This window comes from Mustela putorius, unplaced genomic scaffold (genome assembly GCF_011764305.1).
Source record: "Mustela putorius furo isolate JIRA1106 unplaced genomic scaffold, ASM1176430v1.1 tig00000867_pilon_pilon_pilon, whole genome shotgun sequence".
NCBI lineage: Eukaryota > Metazoa > Chordata > Mammalia > Carnivora > Mustelidae > Mustela > Mustela putorius.
Genome location: NW_025421501.1, coordinates 3,345,393 through 3,358,191, shown reverse-complemented (window position 1 = coordinate 3,358,191; position 12,799 = coordinate 3,345,393). Strand labels below are relative to the sequence as shown.

Genomic DNA, 12,799 nt, shown 5'->3' with positions numbered 1-12,799 from the left:
CTAGACTAGATCCCGAATCTGGCTACCCATCAACATCATCTGGGGTATCTTCTAAAAATAAAGATTCCTGGGTCATGCCTCAAACGTGCTGAATCAGAATCTCTTAGAGCGGAGGGCTGGAAATCTATTTTTAACAAGCTTCCAGCTGGTTCTTATACAGACAGCCCAGCACGGACCTGCAGAGCAGTGCTCAGGAACCGCTGACCTAGATGCGCGCTCAGCTCTCTTGCAACCCTAACATCCCGTGGTTTTCCTCTACTGTCAAGTTATCCTCTCAGCGGTTGCTTGTGGATACAAATAGCACATTACTTTTCTTTACAGAATTAAGAAAAATTAAATGAAAATTAAAAGACTGACACAGCTGGAGGCGCCTGGGTGGTTCAGTCGTTAAGTGTCTGCCTTCGGCTCAGGCCCTGATCCCAGGGACCTAGGATCGAGCCCCGTATCGGGCTCCCTGTTCGGTGGGAAGCCTGCTTCTCCCTTTCCCACTCCCCCTGCTTGTGTTCCCTTTCTTGCTGTGTCTCTGCCAAATAAATAAATAAAATCTTTAAAAAAAAAAAAAAAAGGGTGACACGGCTGACCACAGGCTTAGCACTCGACTGACCAGATGTTCTCAGTTCTGTTCACTGTAAGATTCTGCCATCCTCTCATTTTCAATGAAGACCAATGAAAAACTCTTATTCAATGAGTAATAACTTGGCTGCACAGATCTGCACCAGAAATATGATACACCTGTACACAGATATCTAATACCCTTTACAATACATTCCCTTTAGTTTCATCTTCCTCTTAGATTGCCTACCCAAGTTTTACTAACCCAAACTCAAGTTTCCTGGAAGTGCCACACCCTAAGTTTCTCTGACTTTGCTTGTGCCAATGCCTCTGTCTAGAATGTTCTTTCCCGCCTTCTCCGGCTAGCAATTCAATTCATTATTCAGGTTTCAATTCAAATCTTTCTTCTGTGAAACCTCCCCTAACTCCACCACCATCCTTCTTGCCACATACAAACCACCCATTCCCCTAGCAGAAATATTTTTTTCTAAGAATCCTAAAATGTCCCATAGGAAAAGAGGCTTTTATGCTATTCTGTGTGAGCTCCTTGACAGCAAAAACTGGATTTGTCTTTACTTCTGATATACATATCAAATACTCAATATTTGCCAGACGCTGAATACATCAATAAAACTCACTTGTCATATAAAATCATGGCATCGTTCTGTGCCTCCTGTCCATCATACTGGCCCTTTTTGGCAGCAAGTTGCGACTGGAAGTTATCTGCTGCCAACCAGAACTGTAAGATATTCACTGCATCCTCTTTTTCCATGTACTAGGAAGGAAAAATACAAGAACACAAGACTATCAATAGATTTCTCTAACCACCTCTAATCCATTACCCCAACCATTAAAAATATAAGACATATACAAAAAACAAAAACAAAAACAGATGTACTCGTTCAGTTCATGCCAGTCAGCAACTCACAGTCGCTCTTGAGACTGAAAAGTTGAAGATCATTCTCACAGAGGGGAAATAACCAAACAACTAACAAAAACCCCACCACACTGCTGGGTACAAACTTAAGGGAACTGGAGTCAGAATCACAGTAAAGATGATCCGTGGTCCCTCAGTGGCTAACATACAAAAAGTAAACTTAGCAGATCAAGTCTTTTAAACTCTATCACTTCCATCCCTCCATGCAGCCACCGCAACCTGAACAAATGGGGCCTTAAACTTACGGGAAACAGAGGGAGTGAGAAAGCAAATCAACCAAAAGCTCTGTTCTTGGGAGAGGCAGAGTGCAAGGGTATATCTACATTAATGTTTCGTGAGCCTGGAAAATCCTCTCCTCTCTACTTAATAGTCATTTGCTTTTGCAAGGAAAAGAATTTCATTTGCTGAAGCCTAACAAATATGCCTCAAAGAGATTAATCTACTCATTGCTTGAGAAATCCTATCAGGTGGCTAAAATAAAAGTGATGATAGTAGGAAAAATTTACTCCTTTTCTTTCTCTCTTCTGAAGTCTGGTCCACAAATATGTGTGCCCTGGAATCAAGTATAAAGTCTATGGTTTTAAAATGGCTCCAGATAATTAAAAGTAGGTATTATCTTGTAAGAAGTTTAATTAAGTTTTCAAAATGAGAGTTATTTTACACTGAGTTTTCATGTTCTCTTTAATCTGACTGATATGCCATTAAAGTACTCTTGCCATTAGGTGTACAACTTAACCTAAGAAAATTATTTCATTTCAGTGATCTTTTTGGAAATGATTTGGCTCTTCCATGTTATTTTCTATAGAGGGGGGGCCCCAGCATTTCTAGTTTAGAGGCTGGAATGCTCTAACAGAGTGCGAAAGGAAATGCAGACTTTACCTCAGAGAAATAAAAGAGGGCTGACTCACAGAAGAGAATGTCAGCCAGGTAAACAGTCCCACTGGTCAGCACTTCAATCTGGTATTTACAGAAATGGTGACTTCGCAGAAACTCACTAAAGTGCCTGCACGTGGACAAAAAGGGAAAATTTGAGGGAATGATCAAGGAAAGAGCTTAACTGGGAAAAATATACTCTTTCCACTCTGTGCCTAGTATATCTTAAAAGCTAGGTCAACACTACTTCTCCTCCCATGGTGTCGTTCCTGGTTCCTAGACCTGGAAGTAATCTCTCCCACCTCTTAAAACTTTGTAGCTTTCCTCTGGTATGTGACACAAGCTACCTCATATTACATGTAACCAAAGAACATACCCTACTTCTCTTAATAGGATGTAAGTTCCTTCAAAGAAGGTACTATATCTAACTATGCCTTGCAAAGAGCACCCTTTTCATAAATACTAAATGAATCAATATGTACATTTTTTTCCTTACAGGCATGCAAAAGTAATTCATCTAAAAAAAAAAACTATGGAGGCAGTTTCAACAAATCTATGTGGATTTAGTAATAGAGCAACCATTAAGCTTAAAGCGTGCGCTAACAAATTAGGGTATCTAACTGAACACGTGCATAGCTTAAATAAATTCTAATAGTCACACTATTCTAATAATCACCCCCAAATGACTTCAGAATTTTCAAAAAATTCTTTTAACTTAAGAAATACTAACATTAAAAACAAACATGTGTTTTATTTTTAAGAGTTCACATAATTTATATTTAAAAGGCACCATGAACCAAGTCTTAGATATGCCTATAAGATCCTGTAAACATTCAAAATACTTAAGTCCTCAAAAATTGATTCTTTGTAGTTGAGTGAACCCAAATCCCCAAACCCAAAATGTGAAAGTATGAAATTAACTTACTCTTGCTCCATTGCACTAAAGACTATGGACTGTGCCAAAACGAAACAGTTGGGATCCACCTGTCCATCTTCTCCACAAATCTTTGCTGTAAAAGAAATGGTAAATACATTTCTACTAAATCCAAACCATACACCTTTGTGGATCAGAGTAGGAAATAACTGGAGAGGCATACAAATCAGAGAGTTTTAAATAGAGCTAAGAAAAATACAGATGGACATACAATCTTGAGGTAGGAAAAGTCTTTCTAACCATAGATATAAAGAAATCAAAAGATTCAATAGCATAAAATTAATTTCTATGCATTAACACACCCATAAAACAAAATTAAAAAGGCAAACTGGGGGGCGCCTGGGTGGCTCAGGGGGGTTAAGCCTCTGCCTTCGGCTTGGGTCATGATCTCAGGGTCCTGGAATCGAGCCCCACGTCGGGCTCTCTGCTCAGCGGGGAGCCTGCTTCCCCCTCTCTCTCTGTCTGCCTCTCTGCCTACTTGTGATCTCTGTCAAAATAAATAAAATATTTTTTTTTTTAAGGCAAATGGCGGGGTTGTGCAGCACCAATGACAGTTTACCCTGTATATGACAGATTATTATCATTCATATATCAAGAGCTCCTACAAACTAGTAAAAAATGTCCCCAAAGAAAAATGAGGAAAGGACATGAAGAAATAGTTTGCAAAAGGGGTGCCTGGCTGGCTCAGTCTGGAGGGGATGCTCACTCAGGGTTGTGAGTTTAAGCTCCATGCTGGCTGGGTGTAGAGATCACTAAAAAAAAATTAAATAAACTTAAAAAAAAAAAAGAATAAACATAAAATGGTCAATATGAAAAAATATACATGCTCAACTAGCAGTCAAGTAAATATAACCACAAGTTAGAATAAGGAGGCACCCTACTGTTTGTCTAATAAACTGGCACAAAATTGTTATAACAACGCACAAGTTTAATTTTTTAAACACTGCACTGCCTTGCTTGGGCAAGGACATGGGAAAACGGACACTAACTAGTGTTAGTGAGAATATACTGGTATATCCTTTTCTGGAGAGCACTGTGGGAGTTTATAGCATAAGCTTTAAAAATAAACATGCCCTTTCAATCAGCAACTCTAAGACGGCAACTTAAAAGAGTTACGGATTTGTAAAAAAAGGTTTATCTGTAAAAAAGTTTATCAGAATGTTGTTTGGTAGAAACACAAAATGCATTAAAATTAGGAATTACCTAAGTAAACCGCAGCACATCAGTAAGCTGGTTAGCCAGCTATTAAATATGGCTGGAAAAAAACATTCACCCACGATGGCTGGTTTCACCTAAAGTTCACGACCTTAGTGAGACCTGAATGAAACCCAAGGATCGTACTACAGTTTCTGGGTCCATTTACTCTCATACTCTGCCAGACAACACACAACCCAGTTTCTCCTCTCTCTTGGAACACCTTAACAGCTCTTTTACTCTCTCTGCTGATAACTTTGTTTCCTGCTTCAATAAGAAAATAGAAGCAATGAGAAAATTATTTCCATCACTCCCACATCTACCTGGACCTCTACCATGCACTCCGCATTGAGCACCGGGCCCCATCCTCTTTTGCCTCAAGACTTCTTTCTTACAGCAGTTGTCCTCTGTCTCCTGCATCAATTTTTCCTTTGTTGCTGCCTCATACTCACCAGCTAGAGTCTGTGTGCTATACATACATACTTGTTTGTATGCTATATCTCATACGCTTATAACACATCGCTACAAAAAAACAAAACAAAAACCACTGTCCCTTGACTTAACATCCTCTTCCAGCTCATCTTTATAGCAAAATGCCTCTTAGGAGTTGCTCATACCTGCTGTCCTCACTCCGCCTCCTCTGGCGAAGTTTCTGTCTCCAGTGGTGGACTGAAATTAAGGTAACTGACGGACCAGCTGTCCACAAGGCTGGCAAACCCATTCCATTCCTAGTGTTCATCTTACTTAAAATCTCGGCAGGATTTAACATACCTCTGATCACTCCCTGACTCCCAGAAACACTTTTTCACTTGGCTTCCATTAAGAACTACTATACCCTTCTATACCCTACTCTTCTGAGACATAGCAGATACAAAGCTGACTTTACAGGCTGCTCCTTCTGTGTCTCCTTTGCTGGTTCTCCCTCACCCACCAGACTTGTGAATGTTAGGCCTGCCCCAAGACACAGTCCTTGGCCCTCTTGTCTGCTCACCATACTCACTCTGAGGATAATGTTCTCCATGGCTCTAAACCCATCTATATCCTGATGACTTCCAAACACATCGCCAACCCAGGCCTGCCTCTCTCATCAACTCCTTGCACAGATATCCAACTGCATACGTGACTTTTACCATTTGGGCACCTACAAACCCAAACTCCTGATTTTTCCCTTAAGCTATTACCCCTACAATCTTCTTCATTTTATAAATGGCAATTTCACTCTCCCAGTTATTCAGGTTTTTCAAAGAAATGAAGTCATGCTTGATTCCTTTTTCCTTCTTACCCTGCTTATTTTCAAACCATCAGCAAATTCTATCAGCTGTACCTTCAAAATATTTTTTAAATTCTACTTCAAGGATTTGCAGAAAATGAAGGAGAGAGTGGAAGCATAGTTTCTGAGTTATTCTGAATCCCCATATAAAAAGGAAGTAATTAGCAACACCAGAAACCCATGAATAACATTTACAGCAAAACTAGGCAGGTGGGGTACACAGTAACAGCACAAATGCAGACTTCTTCCAACTGTAACGTATTTGAAGTACAGCTGTATTAGAATATTCCAACCAAAAGAGGAGAACATAGGGTAAGATTAAGAAGAATGGGGCTCAAAGAGGAAAAACGACTGGTCTGAAAACATACAGGTAATTAACATTTTAACTTTCTCAGATCCCTTAATCACTAAATATTATCAACTTATACTTCCAAAGATTATTTTCCCCCTCATGGTATTGTATCATTAATTTGATACAGTTTAAGAAAAGGAAAAAAAGAACTGAAGTGATATTTGTGGGGTTTTTGGTTTTTGTTTTTTTTTTTTAGATTTTATTTATTTATTTGCCAGAGAGAGAAAAAGACAGAGAGAGAGAAAGAGAGCACAAGCATGGGGAGCAGCAGAGACAGAGGGAGAAGCAAGCTCTCTGCTGAGCAGGGCGCCAGATGTGGGACTTGATCCCAGGACTTTGGGATCATGACCTGAGCTGAAGGTGAACGCTTAACTGAATGAGCCACCCAGGCGTCCCTGATATTTCATTTTTAAATGTAATGTATTTGGCTCAAAAATTCCCCCTTTTCTCCCCTAACCCAGATAGTTTGGTTATTCGCTGGTACAAACGAGTCCCCAAAGGAATCACTAGCCAATCAATTCCCCCAACAATCAAATTCTCATCAGTTAGGACACCCTAGTTGTATTATTATACAAGAAATGTTGGTCTAGAGAAGTCTGGAAGATGGTAGCCACAAATTCCCACATAAAAATAGAGGAATTACATAGAAAAGCCAAAATCCAATGACAACATTTGCAACAAAACTGGGTGAAAACCCAAAATACAAGCAAACGGGGACAAACAACCATTATCCACAAGACCTACATGCTAGAAGCACCTGTGTGGAAGAAAGAAAAGGAAAACAATGGGCTCGGCATCTGACGGGCCCCAAAATAGCCAACAGTTGTTCACTGTGAAGTATGGTGGGCCAATTTAAGAACTACAGCTCAGACAGGAAAGGGTTTTACTGTCTCCAACGATGACTGAGTGCAAAGTATCTCTGGTGAAGACTTCAGGAGCCCCATGCTGGGAAGAATCTGTTAACAGCATGATTCATTTCATAAATCAAAAATACAAAGTCCCTGTAATAAAAATTAAAACTCAGTACTAGGGCTTGATGGGAATACAATATTTATTTAATAAACAAACCACTGTCATCTGTGATTACAGGTGCACCTAAGGTCCTTCTGATACGATGCAGCAAAAACTGACAATTTTTTTTAAGGTTTTATTTATTTATTTGACAGACAGAGATCACAAGTAGGCAAGAAGTCAGAGAAGCAGGCAGAGAGAAAGAGGAAGGAGCAGATCCCTGCTGAGCAGAGAGCCCAATGTGGGGGCTCAACCCCAGGACCCTGGGATCATGACCTGAGCTGAAGGCAGAGGCTTTAACCCAGTGAGTCACCCAGGCGCCCCCAATTTTTTTCTTACGAGGACCTACAGAGACATAGATTTACGTGACACAGTATACATATATGTATATGAAAACAATGTCCTGGAATGATGTTTGTTTGGCCTTATTACTGAGCACTTCAATTTTTCTATTCTAGTCCTTTGTTTGGCAGAAAGCTAGGTCTAAGAGACTGGTCTGAATTTACAGTTTGAAAAACACTGCCAAATAGCATACTACTTAATGTGTAGGCGTCTATTTCAAATCCTGACTCTGCCATGTCTGAGTTGTGTTACTCTGGGCAAATTATTTACTCTCTTTGTGCTTCTGATTCCTCATTTATAAAATAACAACTATATTTACATTACAACGTTCTTTAGAAGATTAGAGTTTATCCATGAAAAGTGCCTACAATGCTGTCTGGGACACACTGAGTACTCAATAAATGTGTGCTACTATTACTTCCTTGCTGCTGTTGTTATTTAAATCAAAGTCTAAGAATTTGGGTCCAATATATGAGAGAGGAAAATCTAAAGTGAGATACAGTAGATATATAAAGTGCTCTGAAAACAGACTAGGAAGGGATATGTTGAATTCCATGTTCATAAAGAAATCTCTTAGTTAATAACCCAAACCATGCATTATTTATTTATTTTTGCCATAACTTCAAGCACTGCTTACCTATGATGTCATTTCTCATTGCTTCTGTAATTGGTATTGGTTTAGCAGCATCTGGAGATATATATTTGGTAAAAGTATTCACTGCATCTTGTTCTATACCTGCAAGAAAGAAGGGGAAAACTTCAAAATTCAAAGAGCAACTTGGATGAGTAATGGACCAGAATCAGGAGCAGCAGACCTATTTGCGGTATGACCAAGCAAACACACACACAAATCCATATACGTATATTACAAATATAAATACGTATCGCAAAGAATTTAGGACAAAACAAGCCTCCAACATGCTATGTTTTCACTGTCTGGTTTGTGGAACAGAGTTCTATGTGAATCTCCCCCCTGACTCCCATCTAAACTAATGAGCTCTGAAACAGCAATTACTTCTGCATGTTTTCTTTCCAGGTCTCTTCTCCAAGTCTCAACTTGAAGGACTTGCACAGCAAATGTAACAGCAAGAGCTGTTAAAAATAAAAAATTATTTATAAACCTACACTTAAAATATTTTACAAAATGATTTCACATTCATAAACACATCTGTTTAACTTTCAACAACCTTAGAAGGTTAAAACAATGAGTCTCAAACTTTTGAGTCTCAGGACTACTCTGCAACTCTAAATTACTGAGGAACCCAAAGATCTTTCGTTAGTGGGAGTTTGGGCTATAGATATGAAGGTATTAGAAATTTTAAAAGACTGGGGTGCCTGGGTGGCTCAGATGATTAAGCCGCTGTCTTTGGCTCAGGTCATGGTCCCAGGGTCCTGGAATTGGGCCCTGCATTGGGCTCTCTGCTTAGCAGGGAGCCTGCTTCTCCCTCTCCCTCTGCTGCTCCCCCTGCTTGTACTCTCTCTCCTCTGTCAAATAAATAAATAAAGTCTTAGAAAAAAAAAAAAGAAATTTAAAAAAACAAGAAAAATTTCTGACTCAGTTAAAATTAACATTAGTATATCTTTTTTAAGTTAACAAATACATTTTTTATGGAGAAGAAACTATTTTCCAAACAATACATTTCCAAAACACATTTCCAAAAATGTATTTTTTATGGAAAAAAAAACTATTTTCCAAAACAATTAGTGGGAAAAGGGCATTATTGAACATTTTTGCAACACTCTGTTTATATTGATAGGAAACTGCTATGTTTTCGTATCTGCTTTGGCATTCAATCTGCGGTGCTATTTTGTGTTGGCTGAAGTGTATTTTGATACAGTGATATAAAATACACACACACACACACACACACAGTCTTCATCCCTGTTCCTGGCAGAGACCTTCTAAAACCCCTGAAATTTCCTGAGTGGTAGGGGTAAGAGAAGCATATTTTGTTATTCATAATATGCCCCTTTCAACCACAGAAAAGTTTATGGTAATGAGGTGACATGCAGAAATGGGGCTGGTTGCCAGAGAAACCAACCATGTGATTACAGAATCAGAACTTTCAGCCCCACTCCCCACCCTCCAGGGAGAGTGGAAAACCTGGGGGATCATCAAGTTAATCACAAATGGTAATTCAACCAATCGTGCCCACATTATAGAACCACAACACCCCTGAATGAAGTGGTTCAGAGAGCTTCTGGGATGATGAATGCATCTATTTGCTGGAAGGGTGGCACAGCCCAACCCCACAAAGACAGGGCCTCCTGCACTTGGGATCCTTCTTGACCTTGCCCTCTGCAACTCTTCACTTGGTGGTTCACTTGTATACTTTATAACATACTTTATAATAAACCAGTAAAGTGTTTCCCTAGGTTCGGTGAGTTATTATGAAAATATTACTGAACATGAGGAGAGGTTGTGGAAACCCCAGATTTATATAGCTGGTTGGCCAGAAGTACAGGTAAAAACTTGAGACTTGTAGCTGGCACCTGAAATGGGGGGCAATCTTGTGGGACTGAGCCCTTAACCTGGGAGGTTGGTGCTACCTCTGGGGAGTTAGTGCCAGAATGAATTAAACAGTAGGACCCCACAGAGAGAAGAATGCTTGGTATGAAAACCCACACATATCAGAAGCTTTGTGAATGGAGAAACGGTTTTCTTTTATCTGTATATATTTTTAAAGGTTTTATTTATTTATCTGATAGAGGGAAGGAACATAAGGAGGGGGACTGGGAGAGGGAGAAGCAGGCTTCCCTTGGAGCAGGGAAACTGATGTGGGGCTCCATCCCAGGATGCTGGTCTCAGGACCTAAACCAAAAGCAGATGCTCAACAACTGAGCCACCTAGGCACCCCTCTTTATATTAAGAAAATCTTGCCTCACACATGCAGAGATGGGAAAAGGAGTATTTTAACAGCTTTCTGAAATCACTGTGAAGATATTCTTCTTTGATATTACATCAGAACTTGACAAGTGGTAGTTTCTTAAAGGTTAGTTAGAATGTGGAAGTACAAACTAGATCAGTAAAATTGTCTGTTATATTAAAACCCAATGGTCTATTTCCCATGGTAAGTGGATCTTTTTACTCTTGATTTTATGACATCACATATTTTTGAATATTTTCGAAAATATTGGTTCACTGACTTACACAGACCTTCCAAATATGGATACACTGCATCACACAGTGTATCACATCATTAATATCACCTTATCAAACATTCTTTAAAGCTGCCAAAGCACAGGGTGATGAATATAAGTTTCCCAAAATTCTAATTTCCAATTGAAAAGGCTTACATTTTACAGAGAGCAACAAATACTGTCAGCAAAAAATACTATCAACAAATACTTGAAATGACAGGCTCATTTTATTCATTTCCAAGAAAACGTCAGGAAAAATACCCAACTCTGTGTAACCACAGTCTTTCTTTGGAGTAAAAATGGTATTCCATCAAAAAAGCAACTAACTGAGGAGGGCTTGGGCGGCTCACCCAGCTGAGAGTTTGACTCTTGGTTTCAGCTCAGATCATGATCTCAGAGTCATGAGATCAAACCCTGTGAGGGACTCTGCACTCAGCATGGAATCTGCTTTAGATTCTCTCTTCCTCTCCCTTCTGTTCACGCTCTAATAAATAAAATCTTTTAAAAAAATATTTATTTATTTGACAGACAGAGATCACAAGCAGGCAGAGAGGCAGGCAGAGAGAGAGGGAGAAGCAGGCTCCCCGCTGAGCAGAGAGCCCGATGTGGGGCTCGATCCCAGGACCGTGAGATCATGACCCGAGCCGAAGGCGGAGGCTCAACCCACTGAGCCACCCAGGTGCTCCCCTCTAATAAATAAAATCTTAAAAAAAAAAAAAAAAAAGGCAGCTGCTTGAGCTTACAAAAGCAGTCAAATATACATGTACTTTTCCTTAAAACAAGTAGCATACCCGAGTATGCAGAAGTGTTCTGCATGCTTCTCATGTCATCACACATTAAAAAACCACATACCCATGATATGATGGGCACTGGGTGTTGTATGAAAGTGTTGATCACTATATGCACATCTGAAAATAATATTACATTGTATGTTAACTAACTGGACTTTATTTTTATTATTATTTTTTAAAGATTTTATTCATTTATTTGACAGAGAGACAGAGAATACAAGCAGGAGGAATGGTAGGGAGAGGGAGAAGCAAGCTCCCTGCTGAGCAGAGAGCCCAACATGGGTCTCAATCCCAGGACCCTGAGATCATGACCCCAGCTGAAGACAGATGCTTAATCAACTGAGCCACCCAGGTGCCCCACTAATTGGACTTTAAATAAAAAAATTAAAAATAAAATTTATGTCTTAAAAAAACACCATATACCCAAGGGTTTTGATTTAACAAAATTAATTATCCACTTCCCCAAAGACATCTTTAAGTAAAACTGGCACTTAGTTTTACTGGAAGTATGGAGCAGCACAAAATGACTATTATTACAATTTGGCCCAGTGCCAGCAGGTTTTCCCACAGCTGTCCTTGCCCCATCATTATAAATGTCAACACCGTGAAACAGACAAATACCATCTCTGAATTGTCATGGAAACAGTTTCGACTAAATGGACCCTGCTGAAAAAATTTTCTAGGGCCCCTCTATGGGTGTGCAAACCATACTTTGAGAACCCCTGGGTTAACAGAACAGATTTTTTTTTTTTTTTTTTTTTAAAGAATAGACTATCACTATTTTTACAGGGAAAAAAAACCTTATGTGCTAAAGATGATCTATTTTAGTTAAGAAAGTGCTGGGAAGAGGGAGGAGCAATGGAGAAGCAAAAACATAGCTTTTGTATGTGACTGAAGTTTTATCAGCTTAATGCAGATTGCTTTAAGATCTTTCATATAAGTCCCATGGTGACCACAATGAAAATACCTATGGAAAATATGCAAAAGAATGAAAAAGAAATGAAAGCATATCACTTCATAAAAACAAGGGAACACAAAGGCAGGCAGTGAGAAAGTAAAGAAAAAGGCCTAAAAGCCACTCAGAAAAACAATGAACAAGATGGCAACAGTAAATCCTACCCTATCAATAATTACTTTAAATGTAAATGGGTTAAATTCCCCAAAAGACATAAAGAAGCTGAATGTATTTTTTTTTTTAAATAATCAAGATCCCACTACATGCTGTCTACAAGAGACCCAATTTAGATTTAAGGTTACACACAGGCAGAAAGTGAAGGGATGGAAAAAGATATTCCATGTAAATAGCAACCAAAAGAGCAGAGGCAATGGGACTTACCTTGTATTAGACGAAACAAACTTTAAGTCAAAAACTGTCACAAGAGACAATGATAAAAGGGTCAAT

General features: G+C 39.2%; 1 protein-coding gene across 9 annotated transcripts in view; it reads right to left on the bottom strand.

Moving 5' to 3' along the window:
• The window catches only part of AKAP10 (A-kinase anchoring protein 10), an 81,293-nt gene that overhangs the window by 30,356 nt on the left and 38,138 nt on the right, over positions 1 to 12,799 (bottom strand). For 7 of the 9 annotated variants that reach the window (XR_006608244.1, XM_004779884.3, XM_004779885.3 and 4 more), the window contains 4 exons: positions 8,103 to 8,201; positions 3,288 to 3,372; positions 2,369 to 2,492; positions 1,191 to 1,327 (listed from right to left, as the gene is read on the bottom strand). Coding sequence is in view for 8 of the 9 variants with exons in the window: in XM_004779884.3 (XP_004779941.1) it covers positions 1,191 to 1,327; positions 2,369 to 2,492; positions 3,288 to 3,372; positions 8,103 to 8,201 (445 nt within the window). In the remaining variant the exon portion in view is untranslated. The remainder of the gene's footprint in view (positions 1 to 1,190; positions 1,328 to 2,368; positions 2,493 to 3,287; positions 3,373 to 8,102; positions 8,202 to 12,799) is intronic. The other 2 variants (XM_045085445.1, XM_045085444.1) reach the window with 2 other exon arrangements.